We start from the raw sequence: 23,266 nt of genomic DNA, 5'->3' as shown, positions 1-23,266 counted from the left end.
AGCAAGCCACGTGGTAAGATGCGCGGATTGACGGTCTGAGACGCGGAGGCAACTGAGATTCGTCTTCCGCCACCTGGATTGAGGCGAGTCACTACACCGCCAAGAGGACTTAGAGCGCATTGGGAATTAGGCAAAACTGGATTTAAAATGAATATGCCAAGATAGAAACGTATTTCTTCTAAATGCTGCTATAACCTTAAAGGGTTTCAAAGCTTTTGGCACCAGCCATTGGTGAAAATAAACTAATCAATGGAATCAAAGATGTTCCCTTATTAATATCCTTTGAGACATTCATATAATTTCTGTCTATGACAGTTTGCTCCCTGTCAGCCATATAAATATTTGCATAAGCTGTGTCATGTAAATAATTTCTGCTTAGACCCATTTCCAGCAGTGATCTCATCACATCTTTCCAGATACGGAAATCTCAAAAATATGTTCTTTACTGCATTGAGTCCCAAGGCTGTATCAGTATTTGTATAGAGGCTATCAATATCAATAGAAAACAAAAACATATTTTCAGTATCTACAATATTGAATTCAAGTCTCTACAAAATTATATGTATCCTTTATGTAACTGGGATGCATCTGTAATAGAGGATTTAAAAAATAACCAATATACTCTGCCAGCTGACATGACTCCGAGACACACGAGACTATGGGTCGACCATATGGAACTTCAAAGGGAACTGTCCATGTTGTTGTATCCTTATGCATTTTTGGTAAGAGATAAAACTGACATGCACATGGATTATCTGGGCCAGCAAAGCCTTCTCTGCTGGCCTAACATGCCAAATAAATACATATTTTTCATCCTTTCATTCTCAATCACCTTTTTGCCTATGTATTTTTAATCGTTTCCACTCTTAATAAATCTACAAACAAATAGAGAAAAGAAAAGTTTATCCAGTCGCTAATCCTTGACGCTTACAAGCAAAGTGTGACAACTCAGATGCAAATCGCATCCCCGAAGCAGTGTGTAAGCCTGAGCTCCACCCCGTCAGCCCTTCAGAGTTTCTTCAGAACCCCTCAAAAGTGCAAATGAATGAGCAACTAAAGTCAGATTGTCAGATTCAAATTTGCATTGCTGTTTCCTTTGACCAATGTACAGCCTGGAAGAGTACGAAAGAGCAGTTGATTTATATCGGTTAAAGAGTTACATTTATTCATTATGTATTCATTAAGCCTGCGAATACGATTTTTTTGTCGCCCTGGTAACTGATCAGGATAGGATGGATGGATGGATGGATGGATGGATAGATGGATCCTGTTGACTGATTGATTTATTGATTGATATATGAAGGAGGGAAAAGATAGACAGACAGACAGATATATTGATAGATGTATGGATGGATGATGGATGGAAAAGAGAGATGGAGAGATGTACTGAATGACCGATGGACTGACTGACTGGTTGGTTGGTTGGATGGATCCTGTAGATAGAGAGAGAGAGAGACAGAGAGTGGGAGAGGGAAGGAGGGATGGATGGACATACACATTGAATCAGCAGCCAATTGTCCTGATTGTATTGTTGTGTTGCCATGACATCATTAACCCCTGACCCTTAATGAGAGCCTGTCTGTGTCTGAAACTACCCCTATCCACTATAAAGTGCACTATTTAGGGTGTCTGCCATTTTGTAGGAGTGTCTGAATTCTTACAGAGCTACTCGTTCCCTTCTTTTGTTCACTCATTCTTGCCCACAATATTTCAGGCTGAATCTTTGAAATTATTTTTGACAAATCATTACTTGATTAAAATAACAAAATAAAACACAGAGGCAAAATATACATGGACGTCCAGCCTTGTTCATTATTGTTCAGCCAGTAATCCTTTCGACGACCATGCTGTCACCCTCAGCTCTGAGTTCTGCTGTTTTGAGTGACATGTTTCTCCTCCTATCACAGGCTAAGCCCCGGATGCAGAGAGGAGGGAGCTCCGCCTCCTTACACAACAGCTTGATGAGAAACAGTATCTTTCAGCTGATGATCCACACTCTCGACCCTTTAAGTGAAGGTAACACCCACACACCGACACACTATCGAAAGGACATACCACATACTGTACTTGTGTTGTTTCTATATAATGCTAATTCTAATTACTATAGACCAACCCAAACCCTAAACCTACACCTAAAAAAAGCCCCACATTTTTGTAAAATAAAACAATAGTATTTGCTGTATTTATCAATCAATTATACTTTTAAATGTCATCTTTAATATTTCTGCATAAGATGTTTATACCTTGTTTATAAAGATTCATGTGGTAAAAAAAAATAAAAATAAAAATAAGCATACAAGTAAAATGTATGCGTCATATTTCACCCTAAAATCAAAACAATATATATATTTATAATTTTGCATAAAGAAAATAATGCTATTTTTTCAATGTGACATTTTCCTATGACAATTAAGTACATGTCCGATATACACAGGTACACACATAAATATATATGTGCAGTTGTACCGTTTCTATAGCTCAGCTGGTAGAACAGGGTGCTATATAATGCCGAGGTTAGGGGTTCGATTCCTGGGAATGCAAGTACTGATAAAATGCATAGATTAAATGCTCTGTAAACCACTTTGTATAAAAACATTGCTAACATACAGTATATAGTTGTACAATTTCAAAATGTTATGGTAGGAGGCCTTATATATCTATATATATATATATATATATATATATATATATATATATATATATATATATATATTTAAGAAATATCACACGAGCAAGAGTGCAACATGTCCCTACATCAGCACTGCTGTGATTCGGCCGCAGGTAATCGGTAATCACAGCAGTACTGATTTAGGGCCATATATCATGATTGCGAGTGTGATATTGCTTATATACAAAACAAGTTAATTAAAAAAAATTAGGAAAAACTTAAAACGCATATGTACTACATTGTTAAGTGACGGATCAGAATCTGTCATTGCTGGTTCAAAAAAATTTTGCGTCCAACCCTTCGTTAGTAATTCAAAAATGTCACTTCAGAAATAGTATCACGGCTTGTGCTGTTTCTAAAAAGTTATTGGACAAACAAGGATGGATGTGTGTGTGTGTGTGAGAGAGAGAGAGAGAGAGAGAGAGAGGGACAGAGCATGTGCGATTACCTGTTGCCACACCCAAGCAGAGATGCTGTCAGCTTTCTGAAGATCAACTTTCTCAGTGGAGAAATACAAACGCAAAATAGCGTTCAAGTGGGGGTATTTCTCCCTATTTCACGGTAGCCGGTGCACAAGAGTCAATCACTATAGAAACTGCAATGTCCTCTGCCATTTTAAACGGCACCCATTGTGTAATTAATCAGTCTGTTGTGTCTCTCAGCTGTGATGAGCCGTAATGCTGAAGTTGTTTGAAGACATTTAAAGTTAATTCCTAGTTTTAGTTGTGTAATAGTAATACAAGCAATCACTAAGAGCTGTTGTATGTAAACGGCTGACGCGGATTCACTTCACGCCACCTCACTGGCTCATATTACACACAAAAATATATTTTGGAACCAATTGTTGGCTAACATATGTAACGTAATAAAAAAAGACAAACAGAAGCTCTTAACAGATCTGCACTGCTCTTACACTTTAGTTTAGAATGGCACGAACACAAGCCGAGTGATGATGGTGTCAGACCATGAGTGCTCATGGAACATCTCTCGTCCAATCAGATTGGAGGACCGGAACTAACTGTTTTGTGTGTATATATATATATATATATATATATATATATATATATATATATACTTTGTGTACTTTGATTCAGTGGGGTGAAATGTCGCCTGAGTATCTGGACAAACTGGTCCACATTGCTGAATGTGTAAAGTAAATTTCGTCATTAGCCAGTATGCGTGGCCTGACCGTGCCACCCACATTCTGTCAACCCACGGATGCGGTCATAGTCTGTGTGTGTCGTTGGCTCATTCATGAGGCACTGACTCTATAAAAAGAGTAGGTCTATTACAATGCAGTCATAGGTCGAACGTGTCTGTATTCACTCAGGATCAATGGAGTATACTCAGGAAAGCAATGTGGTTGACCGGGTGCAATCCAATACGGAACGCGTTCAACCGAAGTATACCCGGGTCTTAAGGGTTGGGATAGGGTTAGGGGTAAGGATAACAGTGTAATTATAAATGTAATTTAACACAGGCACAGAACTTTAAATGTACAATGCAACAGCATGTATGTACATTATAAGCACATAGTGTCTAATTCTTTAGGACATAGTAGGTAAAGAACCCTAAAATGGGTCCGATTTTCATAATTAAAGTCAGTAAAAATTTAAGGCAGTACCAAGGGAGAACTACTATGATGTGTAATTGCTTCATCATTTTCAATTATGTGGTAAAGATAATATTATAATAGCCATCTTTTCTTTCAGTAATGAGAAAAATCTTAAAAAATAAGCTGAATTATTTTATAAGCAAATAAAATTAATGTATTTATTTCTTCTATATTTACAGCGAAATCTGACCAGGACGTTGTCTTGACAGGTTTCGTGAGATCACCCCAATAAATGAGTTCCACAGAACCTGTTTGTTCAGACTTTTCAAGCTAATTTATTTGATTTTCATTATAAATACTTCAACTGATGCCAAAGGAACACATTTATATATATATATAAATATATAGGACATAGTAGGTATTGAAACCAGCAGTGAACATCACAACACATATTCCTAAACGTTTGTCAACACTTTATCCAAAGTTCATTTGCCATTTTTGTTTTGAATGAATACCACTAAAGAGAATCAGGTGCATCTGGTAATTAAAGTGTGTACTTTTTTGGTTAAACCATTCAAGTTGACTTCTTCAAGAGTGTCAATGCTGGCACTAAGCGGTCGCATGTCAACCTCTGGCTCAACCAGTGGCATGAGTTTGGTACAGGACATTTATGTATATAGCAGACACTTGTATTCAAAGCGACTTTTACATTGACATTGCTTGTGCCGTGATGTACCAGTTGAGCTACAAGTTATTAGTTTTGCAATTCCATTTGATGCCTCTTGGTGCAGAAATTACACGCTTCACCTTTAATAAATCCTTTAATGAATATTCCAGCAAAATAACAATGTCAGTTGTGTTAGGTCAGTACATAGCAATGCAGATTTATAAGGGGACAAATTGTGGCTACTGAAAACTTGGTTTATTTGCATGCGCTGTTTAAGCACCCGATTCATTAAAGGAATTATTCAAATCACGTTCTGGCACAACCATGCCCAAACTATTGCTGCCCGTCTGGCAACAACAATCATGCCATGGTCCAAATCACTGAGATCACATTTCCTATTCGGATGGTTAATGTGAACATTAACTGAAGCTCCTGACCCGTATCTGCATGATTATATGCACTGCACTGCTGCCACACAATTGGCTGTTTAGATAATCACATGGATGATTGTTGGTGCCAGACGGGATGGTTTGAGTATTTCTGTATCTGCGGATCTCCTGGGATTTTCACACACAGCAGTCTCTAGAATTTACTCAGAATGGTACCAAAAACAAAAAACATCCAGTGAGGGGCAGTTCTGTGGACGGAAATGTCTTGTTGATGAGAGAGATCAACAGAGAATGGTCAGACTGTTTCAAACTGAAAGTCTATGATAACTCAGATAACCACTCTGTACAATTGTGGTGAGCCGAATAGCATCTCAGATGCGGGTTGGCGCTGTTTTGGCGGCATGAGGGAGAATTACACATTATTAGGCAGGTTGTTTTAATGTATTGCTGAAGTCTATGTGAACTCATTAAAAAGTAATAACTTGTTTGCTACAGTAAATATAAAATAGTAGCATACTATTTGTATGTTGCCTATTCATGTATTAATAATGTACTAACAATAATTAATACATGATTAATTAACTATTAACTAATGCTTTACACATACTTTATACCATGTGGTTATTATAAAGTGTTACCTAACGTGGATATCTTTGCTTTGAAAAGAATGACAATGACTTGATTTAAATACTCACGGCGCAGTGCTACTTCAGCACATTTAGTACCTGGTTAAACTGGATTGTGGATGGTTAGTGAGTTTTGTTGAAATGCGGCACTCACAACTGGCACAAGTGTTTAGTTAATTCACCCCACAGTTCATAGGTTTTAACAATAAAACACTTCAATTGATTTTACACGCACATGTTTATGGGGATTTTAACAATAGTGGCACATCTCATTTCTCTATTCATGACATGGCTTTGCATTAGAGCTAAACCGTATTTTCCTGCTTATGTTCTTTATCATCTCTCTGTCTTTCTCTCTCTGTGTGTCTCTCTGTCTACTGTTTCCTCAGAATTTGCTGACTCTGGTGAGTTATTCTCTAAATCTCATTGTCATCACAGTCACAGCTGAACCCCCCACTCCCCGACCCTGCCCCTGTTCCCCTGCCCCCCATCCCCCCACCAAATATTGAGCCTTTTGTCCTGCTTGCCTGTCTGTTGTAATGTTTATTGTTATTTCCTCTCAGTATTCAGTAATGGATCCTAGATTCTGTTTATTTCGCTAAAGTTTCCATATGTGTTTTATCATTTTTTATTCAGTGTGTTTGTTCGCTACTGCCCCACCCCATTTAACCCATCTAACTCCCTAACACAGCACAAGATCTGTTTTAGATTGTTCATAAATCCCCAGCAATAAAAAACGATATTTTGAGACAAAACAGCGACCAGCCACTTTTTTTCAACGACAATGGTTGCGGATTAATTTTCTCCATAGACATTACAAAAGTTTCTTCGATAAAGAGTTAGAAGCCTTAAAACAAAACCAATCAGTTCTGAAATGAACAACAACGTTAATAAATTTCATCATTTTCAGCTGTTGAGCTCTTGTGTCACAATTCCCTTTCCTGATTGGTGGATCTTGCTTAAGGATTATGGGTTGTGTAGTATTTGACTGGGAATTTGGCTATAACAGTTTATGCGTTGTGCTGCATTCTGAATACGTTGAGAACATGATTAAAGGTTGTTTTTCACCTAGCAAAGTTTCAGTGCTTGATAAATGGTGAGACAGCGTTTTTGCTCTGGTTTGCATATTTATGTCCAATTATTAGACAAGTTCAGTGCCATTTTATTTTTAACCATTTTAAAATCGAAGCACCCCGAAGAGGCTATTTAACCACAGCAGTGTAACTCGTTCGTGAAACCTCGCAGTTAATCGAATGTTAAAAACGGTAACCGTGCACATCCCTTATATTGACTCAAAGCACTTTTATTTATTTTGTAACAAATGCTTTACTCATCTGCCACAATTATGCAAGATATTTTAATCTGAATATCTAATTTATTATTATTTATTATAGGCCCTACATATAATATTTTAATGATTTTAATTATTATGGATATATTATATATATATGCAATACAACTGTGACTATTTTTAATAAAAACATTAAAAAAAAAATGATCAATTAACAGCCCAATTTTATTTTGTAAAAATACAATTAATTAAAATGAACTAAATTAATGAATGACATCACTCAATAGTGTCCTAAAATAATAATTTTTTTAATAAAAAAAAAAAAAAACATTTTAAAAATGAACCCTGCTTTAAAGTATAAACACTTTGTAGCTTGGCCATCGACATTTTCGAAGTAGCTTCGCTTACACTGCAGTGCACGCTTTGAGTGTGATGTGAGCTGAGAGTGAATCAACAGAAACGGACTGTGACACACACTCACACATACACAATCAACACTCCCGCATGGATTGATTAATTGCAGAAGTTAATTTATTGATGTCGAACACATGATTAATGAACGCTGCCTGGTTTTCCACGTGTGTACGCTGTTCATCCTTCTCATTTCACACAGACACACTCGCAGATCACACACTACCACAGCTCTCGGTAACCTTTCAGCTTATCAGAGACATTTCAATCATAATATGCAGTGGTTTGTCTGTGTGTGTGTGTGTTTGTTTGTTTGTATTTTTTGACTGTGTTTGACCTCTGATCAGCAGTTTGTATTGATTATTGTGCTCAACCTCACGCCAGACCAACACTTTCTCTATTTTTGGAGCTAGCTGTCCACTCACACACACATTCATAAAGACACCAGCATTTGTCATACATTCCTTCCGATTGATTGCTTACGAACATGCACAGACATTCACACATGCCAATAACCATCTGAAAGGTTATTGTGTGCAACCTTTATTATGTAACACGATCATACATGCGCACTCACTCTTACACACCCTTTACCGGCTGAATCAATGTTAAAAGCTTTATGCTGCTGGGATGCAACAGCTGCAGAGGTCATTCTGGAAGGTCTCTGGTCTGATCACTTAACAAGGACATGAGACGTGTCTATAACATCTGTGAGGCCCATACAGTATCATATAAGATCTCATTATATAATAGGGTTCTAAAGTCTGAGACTATAATGAAAATTGGGGATTTAAAATCCCATTTAAACCTGATAATCTTAAGGATGTACAACAAACACGTAAAACAAAGAGTTATAATGGGATGAATAAGTCAAATTTAAGATCCCGCACTATTTCTAAGTCACTTATCAGCAAATGTGTGACATTGGCCACATCAACTCAAACGCTCAGAAGCACACAACATGCCCACTGGAACATTCTCGAATCATGATAGAATAACATAGACTTGGATTGTGGTACTTGAGGCCAAAATTGAGTACTTAAACTCGTTTGGCAGCTCACTTAGTCGAAGTGATAGTCATTGTATGTGTCTTAAAGGGCTTTTCCACTGTACGGTTCAACTCGACTCGACTCAGGTTGCTTTTTGGGGGTTTTCCACTGTGGATAGTACCTGGTACCTGATACTTTTTTTAGTACCACCTCGGTCGAGGTTCCAAGCAAGCCGAGACGATACTAAATGTGACGTCAAAACCCTGCAGATCACTTATTGGTCAGAGAGAATCGTCACTACCAGCGTCACTGGATTTCCAACATGTAACATCAACCCGCTAGTTTTAAAGTTAGCAACAGCGATAGCAGTCATTTGTTCACGCGACATTCAAATTGTGAAAAAAGAAATGGCTGAGCGCAAAACCACGCCTTGGTCAATAAACGAGGTGCGACGGTCCACTCGTTAGCGATGAGCAAAACGAAAAAGACTCTCAGGAATTGTCTCAGCACACGGCAACCACCAGACCTTCCAACAGTGTAGGGAAAAGTAAAAAATTTAATAAAATTGACTACAGAAACATTAAGGAAATTTGGAAGTGGTTTGATCAAATGGACGCTATCTAAACCGGCAAGCAATGGGAAGGAGAGTGCCCTGGCCATGATGGAGGATGGTATGTTTTGTTACGTTAACTCTATACTCTGCTTGGAAGCTTCACTTTATTTAGTTGACCAGCTACTGGAAGCTTGCTTCTAAAACAACCAGGCCAATTTAACTGTTACACTTGTGTAAAATCACCATGCAACAACTGCTTTATGCAGCACAGTGAGCTAGTAGCTAACAGCTAGCGGTCGTGTTATTGTTTTGGTCATTTTGTGTCGTGTTTAAGATGATGTCACGGCAGTAGAGGCGGCGTAACTATGACGATCATCCTATTATCCCACCCACGTTGAGGGGCACTAAACTGCAGTGGAAATGCAAGCTCAGAACAGTAAAGCGAGTACAGTTGAGGTGAGTCGAACCTTAACGTGCAGTGGAAAAGTGCCTATAGCAGTTTTGAAGTGAAATGAGCACTAGAGGCGCTACAACAGCAATGCCAATTATTTACTTAAAAAAACAAGTACAATTTTAGATTATGACTTACATAAACACTTTTCGACTTATATTAGAATATTACCTAAAATCACTTTTACTATAGTGCATGACTTGTAAGGCGATACATTTTAACGTTTTTATTACATAGTCAACTACATTTTGTAGCAACTGACAGAGTGTTGCCCTTGCGATGCAAAGGACCCGGATACGAGTTGTGAAGAGCGCATGTCAAGATGTGAGCGGAAAGTGTCATAGAAGCACCACAAAATGACATGGTTGCATCGGCAATTGTGGTTTTCATCTCAGATTTTCATTTCCATTGGTTAGGTTTAAGGTTTAGGGTAGGGAGGTCGAAACTGGAGTTTTAAAACTCGATAGAGCATCAACCTTAAAAACCTCATCTGTTCAGAAGAAAATTGTACTCACTTATAGCGCCTCACAGTGGACCTTTCACCTCGGAACTGCTGTGAAAGGTATAATTTACCACGTAACGTCTTTTTTTAAAAACGTCGCCAGTGTCACATAACTTCCATGAGGTCAGGCTACATGTTGCACCACTGTATATCCTAATTTAATTAGTTGCTAGCTCCAGAACTTCTGTAAGGATCGAAACATACTCTACGCAATACGTGAACGCAGATCCATCTTGCAGTGCAAGCTCGAGTTCAGGTGCCATTGTGTTCTGAAATGTGCCAGACCTTAACACAATGCAACTACTCATTGCATTGTTAATGGTGCTGTAAGGGGTCGATGGTGGATGATTAGTGTGAACTGTTCACATCAACTACTGTCATGGCCGTGCAACAGTTTGAAGAGAATACTGCTTCAAACTTACCAGAATAATACACATCCAGTTTAATGGTGCAGACGTTTGAAGGTAACTCTTTTGCCACCTTGATTACTAAGGTTTGTGCCCATCACTGTAATGCAATAATGCACATTAAGTATGTTCAACCAGACCGCACATTGGCAGTGCGGTGGCTAAGCGCTCACAACTGCATTTACGTACTTGCGTTGAGTTTGTTTGGGCTGAATAGTGCGGTTTTGTACTTTTCTCAACTGGAAGACTCCTGGTTACTATCTACTTCTTTTGTATGGAAAGAGCAGCTGGAAAAAGTGTTCGAAAGTCATACGGGTTTGGAATGACATGAGGGATGTCCTTTTCCTTATACCTGTAAATAATACCTGTATGAAGTGTAAGGCCTATTTTTTCCCCTTTTGTTTAATTTGTTCGGTTTTTGTGCACTTATGCTCTTGAGATCGGCTAAGGGAGAGATTTGTTTGGCCTTATAACATCACCATTCACATTGGCATTCATACGTCTATGTGCTTGTGTTTGTGTGTGTGTGTGTGTGCTGTTGTGCGCTTGTATACATGTTCTAGCGTGCATTGCCTTACCCTTGTCTCTGTGTGTGATATTGTAGAGCTGGGGACTTATGGCAAGCTAAAATATTATCAGACAATGACCGAGGAAGGTAAGAACCATTCAGTCAAATCTCATCATTCACCCTTCTGTCTTACCCGTTATTATTCATAGATATTCATATGTAAAGCGTGGTTCTTGCACTCATATATTTTCATACATTAGAATGGGCACTGATATGTACAAAATTAAAGTATTGATGTTTGAACTATTTCAGAAATGTGCAAATGTTATGAATATGTTGAGGCACGAATCATAGTGAATTTGTGTAATTTACAGGTTGATTTTACTGTGCTTTTACTGGGCATCTCTCTCCATCATTTACTAATAAATATAGGATCGGCCAGTCTTTAGAGGAAGATGTGTACGTTTCTGAAGTTAAAGGGTTTACATGATAGATGCTGTCAGTACATTGATATTGTCTATCCAAATGTAATAAAATGTACATTCTTTCCATACCAGCAAGATCATAATGGAGTGTGTGTGTGCGTTTTTCATTTTATAACAACATAAGTGCAAATCGTTGTCTCAATCCTTAATTTGGTATCATATTCAATTCCCATGAGTATTTATTACTTTTTAATTTTCCAGTTTTTACTGTGAATTTGTTCTTGGTTTGTTTAATTAAACCATTGCATTTTTTTCATTATTGAAAATTTAATTCTAATGTAATATAATATTGTAAAGCATTGTTACCAGTTTACTTGTAATAGTAACAGAAGGTACCTGCAGAATTTACATGCAGTATTTTTCCCTTACCCCAATCTTTCAATAAAAAAAGTACATGCTTTTCGAATTAAGTGAGGCAAAGTGGGTTTACAAAATTGAGCGAATGTGTTAGATCAAGTTTGATTTAATTGCCAAGCAACAGCGATATAAATGAAGACAGCCCATTTAGATGAAGTTGGCAACATATTTGCTAGTAACTGTAATCATGTAATTACAGAGTTTGGATGTGCACTCTGATAGCACCGGTTGCTGTTTGTGAAATTCCCTGTTAGTGCTGTTTTCGTGCATATACCCACAGTTTAAACGTATATATGCCCACGGATCGTGTGCTCTCATCCATTCCCAATTGCGTGTTGCACGGAAATTGCACTTAGATTTAGCGTAAATTGTAGAAGGCATAGTGCACAACCTTGCACCTTATGCAGGCATGAAATATGGGCCTTGGAGTAAAATGTTTAGAGTCATGAAAAGCAATAACCAGTATTTAAATTAGCGGAATTGTTGGGTGAATGCGGCTGTGATTACAAATAATCTATAAGACACCTGCCGTTTCCCAGGCATTACTCATCGCTCTCTGTTACTGCTCAAGAATCCATGGCAGTCAGATAATGTGCCTGGCTGCATTCGCACACATACACATGCACCCAAATAGATGGTAAGAAATGTACGTCACAGTATTGAGACAAGGAGGAGTGACTCATTCTATAACTAGAGTTATGCAATACCAGCAGCACAGAGATAATACAATAATAACAGTCTCACACTGTCTCTCTCTCTCTCTCTCGTCTCATTAATGAAATAATGTAAGTTCTTAGACATCTGGTTATGGCTGAATTGCTGAAGTCTCTTTGAAGAACCGGAACATCCAAGGCAACAGAATGACAATTCACTGTGTGTGTGAGACACCTACTGAGAGGATTCTAATTTGAGTTCCTTCCTCCATATTAAACAGACTTTGAAGTTGTAATAATATGACGCAGTATGGGGTCGATAGAAAAGTATATGAGTAAAAATTAGTTATTAATTCATTTAAGAGAACCTCGACAATATCCTGCCAAGAGTAGACCAACAATACTCTGCCTCTGTATTGTGAGACCCAACACTATCTTGCCTAGAGGAAATCAAATTATCTGTCTCTATTTATAGGGACTCAACAATATCCTGTCTAGAGTAACCAAACAATAATTTGCCTCTATTTTGAGAAAACATACAACAGCTGTCTCTATTAATAGAAACCCAGCTGTACCTTGCCTCTATTTAGAGTAACCCAACACTATCCTGTCTGTTTAGAGTGACCTGACAATGATCTGTGTGTATTTTGAGAAACCCAACAATAGCCTGCCTCCATTTAGATTAACCCCAAAATAGCCTAATTATTTTTAAAGAAACACATCCCTATATTGCATCTATTTAGAGAAACCCAAAACTATCCTGTCTAGAGTAACTCAATAACACTCTGCCTTTATTTTGAGAAATCCAACAATACACTGCCTTGATTAACCCAACAATGAAAAGCCTTTGCTTAGATAAACCAACACTATCCTGTTTAGAGTAACTCAACAACTCTTTACCTTAGTTTTGAGAAACCCAACAATACCTTGTCTGGATTAAACCCGGGGTTGGCATAGTCAAGCAGGGGTTGGCATAGTCAAGCTACTGTCTTCATCTGTCTGTCCAAGCTTACATGGCACAATGCGTAATTAACTATATCAGGGTGCACGTCACCTCTGAGCACTTCCAGGGATCCCATTTGTTGTCTAATAATGAAAATGTACTTTGTATTGTACTTATTACCAGAATATCAAACTGTGGTGGTGGGGGTGTGGTTGAGTGCCGGCTTGTGAATGGAGAGCGAGATCGGGAGATGAGAATATTGAGGATCATCACCTGTCAATGATTGTCTCTAACAGCTGTATGTCATTGCAGTGAGAGTTGGAGATGGTTTTAAGAGTGAGCCAGAGACCAGTGGAGAGAGAGAGACGCACACGAAGCAGAGTGCTCTGTGTACACCATGACATGCTGAAAAGCGAATTTGTGTTATTAAATAAATACCCTTTTGAGTTTAATCTCACCGTCTCATGCTTCCTCCTTGAAGAGAGTTAAAGAACTTGTCACAGTGGTGCCGAAACCTGGGATTTAAGGAAGTAGAAAGCCGCCATGGAAGTATCACCTCTGGAGGGAGTTTTCAAGACCCTCACCAGCATCCATCATTCCCAACATCAGGCCCTCCTCTAGCTGCATGCAGAGTAGGAGCAGCGGTTCATCGCGCTCCTCCAGGCAGACCGGCAGGTGCTCCGGAGCTTGCTACACCATGAGGGGGCTGCCGCTGCACGGACCCCACGACCACCCCACCCCAGATGCTACTCATCAAGATGGTTCCCCAAGGATGATCCGGAGGCCTTCTTGGAGCTCTATAAGCGGGGGCATGCGTTTGGCCGAACACCCAGTGGGCAGTACGCTTGTTTGTATGGGTTGCCAAACTCACAGCCCAGCAGTTGCCAGTGGAGAACCTTCTGGTGTATGCAAACTTAATGAAAGCCATCCTGCAACGGATTGGCCAGACCCCAGATTAACAGCGCCAACACATCCACGCTCTGACCCTTGGTCGCCCGGTACACCTGCCATAGGTGGTTTCTGGCTGAGCAATGCGATGTCGGGACTGTGATCGATCTGGTGATACTGGAGCAGTTTATTTCTCAACTTCCGAGAGGGACGACGGAGTAGGTCCAGTGCCATCGCCCGGCGTCGCTCCACACGGTCTTCCAGCTGGCAGAGGACCGTATGGTGGTGTATTCGTGAGCCGGCAAGCCACAGGATCCTTTTTCTCTCTCTCTCTCTCCTGTCTCCCCTCCTTCACTTCCCTCTTCTTCCTCCCATCCTGTTCCTCCTCCCTGGAAATGGGGAGTTCCCCCTCCCAAACCAGCTCCCTGGCTTTGGTGACTGCACAACCTGGCAGTTTCCCCTATCCTTCTCCACTCTTCTCGCCATAAGCGGGAAGTCTGTGCTGGTTTGCTGGAGCTGCAGGGAGGCCAGGCATTTCCAGGACCAATGCCCAGTAATGGAGGTGGGGACATTGGTCTGTGTCCCCAACGCACTGCTGGCCAGCCCCGTTCAAGCTGGAATGTACCGCAAACCTGTGATTATTAAGGGGGTACATATCAAGCCTTGGTGGATTCAGGATGTAATCAATTATGAGGTGAAACGAACGGATAGAGATGGAGCACATCAGATTTACCACCTCAACCTCCTAAAACTGTGCAGAGAGGCGGTCCCCATGACTTTGGCGATGGTGGTTCCAGAGAGGGAGGAGCTCGGACCGGATGTGAACTTAAAAGCCACTGATAGAGTCAACCTGGTCACCTGTGGAGACCACCTCTGACCATCACAGTGTCAGAGATTGCCAGGTTGCAAGGAGAATTCTCAGACATGTTCTCGCCTCTTCCCAGTCGTACAAATTTCATAGAGCATCATATCAAAACAACACCTGGGGTAGTAGTTCGCAGTTGTCCCTACTTTTTGTTTTTACAAAAAGGAAGAATTAAAGGCCATGGGTTCTGGAAAAATTAAAGGCCATGCTTAGATATGGGGGTAATAGAATAATCCCACATTGACTGGGCCAGCCTGGTGGTGCTGGTTCCAAAGAGTGAAGGTTTGGTCCATTTTTGTTTGGATTATAAAAAAGTAAATGCGGCATCTAAATTTAATGCATACCCAATGCCTCGATTGATTAACCGCTCAATCAGTTATGTGTGCCTCACTTTTATTTGAAACTGGATTTGATAAAGTGATATCAGGCCCATATTCCATGAAAAAAATTGAATATTTTACAGATTTTTCAATAAACGGCATGAGGTTAAACACAACGACCACAGACTAGGACTATAGGGCTATTTTTCTCTTAGAAATACTATATTAACTGTGCATCATCAATAGGTGCATTACAAAGATGGAAAATGTTGCTTTCAGAGGACATATACGGAGTTTGGATGAAAATAAAGTGCATTTCAAACTGTTCTGAGACCAGTGCAGACAGACAGCACACTGGAGGTTAAATTATTCACTAAATAGGGAGAACGGCAGCAAGGAAGTATCCTATAGCTTTCCTATGTAGACTCAAAACTTCTGGCTGCAGATGATGTTTGCACCACTCAACATGTTTGGTCGACATGGGACAATGGTAATCAGTACATATATTCAGTATGTTTAATGCTACATTTTATTTTACCATGGTTGGCAGTGAATGGCCGATGCTGGCCATTACTTTGAATCAGAATTAATTATGCTAATTTCTGAGTCACATGACGCCATGCGAGGATCGGACGTGTGAACGGCATCAGTGTTGTCTTCAACTTCTCTCGAGATAATGGGAGAAAGATTTAAACTTGGTATTGGAGGAGGGAGTGTGGGCTAGGATTCTAAATATGTTAAGTCTACATCTAGAGATGCAAGGGTGCACCTTATTGTATTTAAGATTTGACATTGATTCTATTGGATCCTTCTAGATTGTATAGACTTGGTCTTAAAGACACACCCACCTGCTGGTGATCCCAATCAGAAGATGGGGACACAACCCATGTTTTTGGTGGTGTGTTAAGATCCTAGAATTTTGGTTGAGGATTCATGTTTTAAGTGTTATGTATTGGGCACTCAAATTTCATTAAGCCCCAGACTCTGTATTTTAGGCGAGGGGCCGGTCATTAATACAGGGGATAAATATATAAAAAATTGGGTCCTAGCCAGTGTTATGATCGGTTGACAGGTCATTCTTAGGGGATGGAAGTTGGCTGGAGCGCCCTCATTTCAAAAGTGGTACACAGAGATGGGCAGGGTAGTGGCATTTGAATAAATGGCATATAGAATTGGAAGAGTTATTTAATAAAAAAACGGTGCAGCTAATTTGCCTTTTTAGAAGGCTCTCAGGGAGGGACATTGGAGAGAGATTTATAGTTTTAAATGTGTGTGATTATTATATATCATAAACATAAAACTTTTAGGTCACTGTGTCAAGATAAATATAGTTTAATACTTAAAACACATCTTGAGATCCCTTAGTTTTAATTTGCGCTCCATCAAATTTTTTGAACGCAAGAACGTAACGCATGTTTGTGCTGTTCTGTCTGCTGAAGGGTTGTTTTGTTCACTGTATAAACTGCATGTTGCTCATACAGCTGAAGTTTCAATTACTGCCCTCTGGAGTAAACAGGTGGCACTACAAGCTTGCATTTCTCAGGAATCTTCCTTATTACAAATTATATAATTTATTAAATAAATAAATAAATTATAGATATATAATTGTTTTGTTTTTTTTTTTTTGCATGTAGACTCTGACCACAGGGATATTTGTTGAGGGTCAGGATGGGGTTTGGGATTGGGAGGGGGGAAAGGGAAATAAAGGGGTTCAAAGGGGATTATGGTTGACTCTGTGCATGTATATTTTGCTTTGTTGTGTTATGTTTGAGAATCAACCAATAAAAATGTTAATCTGCAAAAATATGCTAATATTTATTATCCGGAAATCATACATATAAATAATGCGATCCAAAGTGCATTTGAACAGCGGTGAAACACTTTCTTATGATGTGTTACATTCATACGAGCAGACAGAGAAGTACGTTTGAAGTTTGCAGCAGAAGAAATAGAAATAATCCTTGTATAAATTGTCAGCTTTACACTAAGCAAAAATGCTATTTCTAGCCCATTTTACATGCACATGTTACCAGACACGATCATATTTTGCTATCAAGAAAATTCATGTTAGATCATAATTTCTTTTTTCTAATAAGACCTTTGATATTAGGGCACAAATCATATTCTTTATAAGAATTTTTGTATTGTTTTCCTGTAAAAATATATTTTTTAAAAATCCTTAAAACAAGATCAATTAGATTGCATAAGATATTTGGGTTTTTCAGAGAATTTATTTTTAACATGTGTATTTTTTCTTACTGTACTGTCAGATTTTTTATAGTCAAAACAAGTGAAAAATCTACCAGTGCTGAAGAAGTAATCCAAAGTATTTAAAATACGTTAATGACCTTGAGTAATCTAATAGAATACGTTACAAATTACATTTTACAGCATGTAATCTGTAGTGGAATACATTTAAAAAGTAACCCTCCCAACCCTGCTCTTTACACTGGAAAGAGCCAAGAATGACACGTTCATGAGACTATTATGACACTAACTTGTAAAGTAGTGGACATTGACGAATCAACCTTCCTTTGCCATGAGAATCTGGGAAGAGATGAAAGAGACATCCAAGATATAAAACCTGGCAAAGATGTTAGGGAAACCCAGCCTGCAGCCATACAGCTGTTCTCCAAGTACACACCCTTAGCCCAAGCCCAGGAGGAGGCAATGTTCCTGGTAGAGAGCCTTAACACCCATTGGACATTGCCCGACTTGCGAATCACCCACTGAGAAAATCTGTCCTTTGGCAGCTGACCAAACATTTTTAACGGCCTCCAAAGCAGATAAAGAGCTGACCTGTCAGCCTGAATTGACTTGTTTGGTAAACATGCATGCTTAGTGCCCTCACAGGTCAGAGCATGTATATTCTCTGCACCTCGTCCGATTCAACTGGAGGAGGAGTGAAATACTGTTAGGTAACAACCGGACCCCTGAAGGAAGTGGCCAAAACCTTGAGCACATAATGTTCTCTACTCTTGAGAATGTCTTTTAACAAGGCCTAAAGTTCCAAAATACGTTTGACTAATGCGAAAGTGGCTCAAACAGTGAACCTATAAGCGCATTCAGTACAAATGCCTGGGTAATTGTGGCAAGAAGGCCTCAGCGGGTTCAACTTTCCATGCTCCATATCCGTCCTCACATGCCTCCCTCGTGCGTTCCTTCAGGAAGGAGTATAGCAGAAGGAGAGGTGAGCAGCTTCGGCTTTCAGAAAGGAACCGAGCCAGAGAGTCAAACCTTTCATAATTCATAATGAACACAATAAATCTTAGTGAGCTCTGTATCAGCGTTGGCTCTGCCCAGGCAATAACAGTGCTCACACTGAACGGGTGAAGCCTTCTGATATGGAGGAGTAGAGGTACGCAAAACTGGACTGGTGACAAATACTTCTAAAATCTCTGCGCTCTATTTTCCGCCCTCGCACACCTACCTCATGCAGCCCCTTGGGAGCCGCAGACAGAGTATAGTGGGAGGAGAAAGGAGTGGCTTTGGCTTTCAGAACGAAAGCGAGCCGAGAGCAAAGCGTCTTGAGTTTCATGTGTTCACAATGAACACAATCGGTCTCAATGAGCGCCGCTTATAAAAGAAAACAGCATACGTGCCCAGAGTGAGACAGTATATCACACATATTTGAATGTGCTTGTGGAAATATTTGTCACATCATCTTTATAAAGACATCTTTAAGCAAAAGGCTAATTTTGTGTCCCAGCAATACCCTGTCTAGAATAAACCTAGCTTTAGAGAAACCCAACAATTCCTTGCCTTACGTTACCCAACAATGACATACCTGTTTGGAGAAACAAAACAATATCCTATTTAGAGTGAATCCAACTTTAGAGAAACCAAACAATGCCCTGACCAGGGTAACCCAACAAAACCCTGACAAGAGTAACCCAACAATGACATGCCTCTGCATAGAAAAACTCAACAATATCTAGTTTAGAGTAACCAAGCAATACTCTTTTTAGAGAAATCCAGACCATTTTTTATTTTGAGTAACCCAACAATGTCAGGCCTCTTTTCGGGATAAACCAACAATACATTGCCTCAATTGCCTTTTCAGTAACTCAACAGTGTGCCCCTTAGAGTAACCCAGCAATATAGATTGTAGCAGTACAACAGTAACGGTCTGCACTTATATAGCACTCTTTTTAACATTAGAGGTTACCAAAGTGCTTTACACTGTGTCCCAATCACCCATTCACACACACACCAATGGCGGCAGAGCTGCCATGCAAGGTGCGAACCTGCCATTGGGAGAAATTTGGGGTTCAGTGTCTTGCCCAAGGACACTTCAGCATGTAGAGTCGTGTGGGATGGGAATCGAACCACCAACCCTGCAATTAGCAACTGACCCACTCTACCACCTGAGCCACAGCCACCCATCAATGATGCATAGAGATTATTTCTCTGAAGATTCTGAATCGATTCTCAAATTCAGAATTGATTTGGAGTTCAATATAAGCCACACCAGAAAAGGAGTGAGATGCTAGAAACAAATGGTTAGAGATGATATACTATCGAAATCACTTCGTTTGGACACAGATAGACAAACTACAACCTGCACCATCACGTTTGAAAGCGACAATTTGGGAACAGTTTGGATTTGTACATGGTAATGCCTAGGCTATAATTATCAGATTAAAGAGATCAGATTAAAACCATGTATAAAACTAAAGTTTATAGATTGCTGGCAATTATGTAGTTTTCAGCATAACTTGACCTCAGAGATACTGCCTACATTACAAACTAGGATTTCTTTACCACATACCCAGAAGACATACAAACCAACATTATCAAACCAACCTTGATCTTCTCCAAAGCTTCTTTATGCCCCAAACCCTTTCTGGCATGAATATGATGAGTAGGTCACGTTAAATATATGTGCACCTTCTATTGAGACAGACTGTCTCATTTTGTCTGTCTACTAGCCAATCAGAGTGAAGGGTTTGACAGGAAGTCAAATATATTTACTGATTAGGATGTTGCCATTAAAGTACATTTAACCAGCCATGCTTATGTTCATCATTTAGAGCTTAAATACAAGCTCAAGCACATGCATTCTCTCTCACCCATACAAACAGACAGATACAAAACCGAAATGCAGTGAGATGTCATTATCTGCTACTCTCTGTGTTTTTATTCAGACATTGATGGATCCCAATAAGGTTGTGCAACTGTATCGATAATTTCTTCAATGGTCTGGTACTGTTCTAGTCATCCTGAGTTATAGACATACCCTCTAATCTTATGAACTAGCTGCAGGCAACTACGCTAATGTGAACATAGTTTTAAGGTCACATCAAAGGTTACATGGTATTTTATGTATTGAGTGTTCAGAAAACAGTTTTAGTAATATTTATTATGTGTTATTAGAAAACATTTTTGCAATTCTGTTTGGCCGGTAGTGGTGTAGATATTATACATTTAACTTTTAAGTAATAAGGTATGTGAGACTGTTCTATATTGTGAATGTAGTCATGGCTAAATGGTGTTTAGGCATGATGCAATATATTCACAATATAGCATGGTGCGTTATTGATTTTATATTACAGTTACTTAAAAATAAAACATTAAGCAACTTATTGACCAAATACCATCCAGAATAGGAACTACCAATAGTATAAGATGTTTATGAAACATATTTATTGAATTTGGAGTACTGCAAATGTACTTCAACTCTCAAAAATTTCAAGTAGTGTCATTGTGGTTATAGAACTTTTAGTCATGCATTAATCAGTGCCCTAAATGGAAAACAGTGCTGACTCCCAGTAGGTCCTTTCAAACATAAACTAACTACCATGTTTCCAACCAAGAAACCAAGTTTTCAAGAAACCAATGAAAAAATAAATACTTTATTTTACTGTAATAGACTCACAAAATGGCAAAATATAGACGAGCGTGACAAACATTCTGTAGACAGTCACAGCTGAAATATACAGTCAGTTTTCAATGAGTGTATGACATTTTTTCCAGTCAAAGGTCTCACCCCTTTTGGCTTGTTTTCCAGGAAAGTTCCGTGAGAAGGCCTCAATCCTACACAAAATTGCCAAAAAGAAATGCCAAGTGGAGGATTCAAACGGAGTTGCTGGTAAGTGTGTGAAAACTTGTTTTACCAATGCAGTTACAGTCTCTTTCAACTGGGGCTAACTGCTCATGCTAACCAGCCTAACCTTTCAGTCAGATTAAATAATGTGTCAACTAAAATGAGTTTACACCTAAAATGTGATAACATTGAATTTAACAGGTTGTTAACAGGTTTCAAGTCAATAACATTATTTAAACTGACTGAAAAGGCTTGAGTACATTTGATTACACCAGGGTTTAAGGTTAGGCTGGTTAGCATGAGCAGTTAGCCCCAGTTGAAAGAGACCGTAACTGCACCATTCTGCTCACCAAACGCATCTTTTCCACTGATGGCCATTCAAAAGAAGCTGTATATTCTGACGGAATGGGCATATATTTCATTATAGTTCAGAATGTTGATGTCACAGTTCAGGATAGTTGCTAGTGAAGGACTTCAGGATCTGTCCTTCAGTGGTTCTCTTCCTATATTCATGACAGAACCTTTAATGTTGCTGTGAACAATGTACAGTCTGATGTGACCAATTTGTCCTGTGGAGTGGCACAAGGTTCAGTTTTGGGTCCTATTTTGTTTTTAATGTACATTTTGCCACTTGGTCAAATTATTGGTTGTTTCAAGGATGTATCATACCATTTCTATGCTGATGATGTCCAGTTGTATTGTTCTTTTAACGAGTCTGAGTTTCATCATTTGTCTCTGTTTTTAGAGTGTGTGTCCTCCATCAAAGACTGGCTAGCCACAAACTATTTACAGATAAACCCAAACAAGACTGAAACTCTGATTTTTGCCCCAGACCATAAGATCCCGCTGATCAAACAGCACCTTGGCTCTCTGGGCCGCTCTGTCAAATCCAGCCTCAAAAACCTGGGGGTTGTGTTTGACCAGGCCATGTCTTTGGAGACACACTCTAAACAGCTCCTCCGAAATTGTTTTTATCATCTTAGGAACATCTCTAAAATTTGCAAAATGTTATCAAAGAAAGATCTGGAAATAATAATTCATGCTTTCGTATCAACAAGACTTGACTACTGCAACTCTGTTTTTATCTGTCTGAATAATTCTGCTTTGAACAAATTGCAAATTGTTCAAAATTCTGCTGCTAGACTTTTAACAGCTGCCCCTTGAAGGTCTCACATAACACCAGTCTTAATGGATCTCCATTGGCTCCCTGTAAAATTCAGGATTGATTTTAAGATTTTAGTGCTGACTTTCAGAGCCTTAAATGGTCAGGCCCCACATTACATCCTGGACCTTTTGAAGTTGTATTCCTCTGACCGTACTCTCCGGTCCTCTGGCCAGAACTTGCTTGCAGTCCCTAAGACTCGTTATAAGACCCGAGGGGACATGTCATTTCAGTCTGTAGCTCCCAGAGTGTGGAACGCCCTGCCCCTGTCCATGCCTCTGGCAGACACTGTTGCCTCTTTTAAAAAGGCGCTGAAAACATGTTTATTTAATAAGGCTTTTGGTTGATGGGTTTTTACCAGTGTCACTTTAATCTTACATATGTATATACATTTTATACTGTTTGTTTTTACTTATCCTCCTGTACAGCACTTTGTGATTTTATCTGTGAAAAGCGCTTTATAAATAAACTTTACTTACTACTTACTTCATGCTGTTGTGTTTCCTGCAAATTGTTGTGCTGTGATCAGC

General features: G+C 39.2%; 1 protein-coding gene across 1 annotated transcript in view; it reads left to right on the top strand.

Annotated features, from left to right (window-relative positions):
* The window catches only part of LOC127649113 (sodium/potassium/calcium exchanger 2-like), a 70,202-nt gene that overhangs the window by 27,791 nt on the left and 19,145 nt on the right, over positions 1 to 23,266 (top strand). The window contains exons 4-7 of the mRNA XM_052134066.1: positions 1,452 to 1,462; positions 1,883 to 2,016; positions 11,114 to 11,164; positions 21,539 to 21,619. Of these exons, the coding sequence (XP_051990026.1) occupies positions 1,452 to 1,462; positions 1,883 to 2,016; positions 11,114 to 11,164; positions 21,539 to 21,619 (277 nt within the window). The remainder of the gene's footprint in view (positions 1 to 1,451; positions 1,463 to 1,882; positions 2,017 to 11,113; positions 11,165 to 21,538; positions 21,620 to 23,266) is intronic.

This window comes from Xyrauchen texanus, chromosome 1 (assembly GCF_025860055.1).
Source record: "Xyrauchen texanus isolate HMW12.3.18 chromosome 1, RBS_HiC_50CHRs, whole genome shotgun sequence".
In the NCBI taxonomy this organism is placed as follows: domain Eukaryota; kingdom Metazoa; phylum Chordata; class Actinopteri; order Cypriniformes; family Catostomidae; genus Xyrauchen; species Xyrauchen texanus.
The sequence above is the reverse complement of the archived record's forward strand: the minus strand, read 5'-3'. Positions and strand labels throughout refer to the sequence as shown.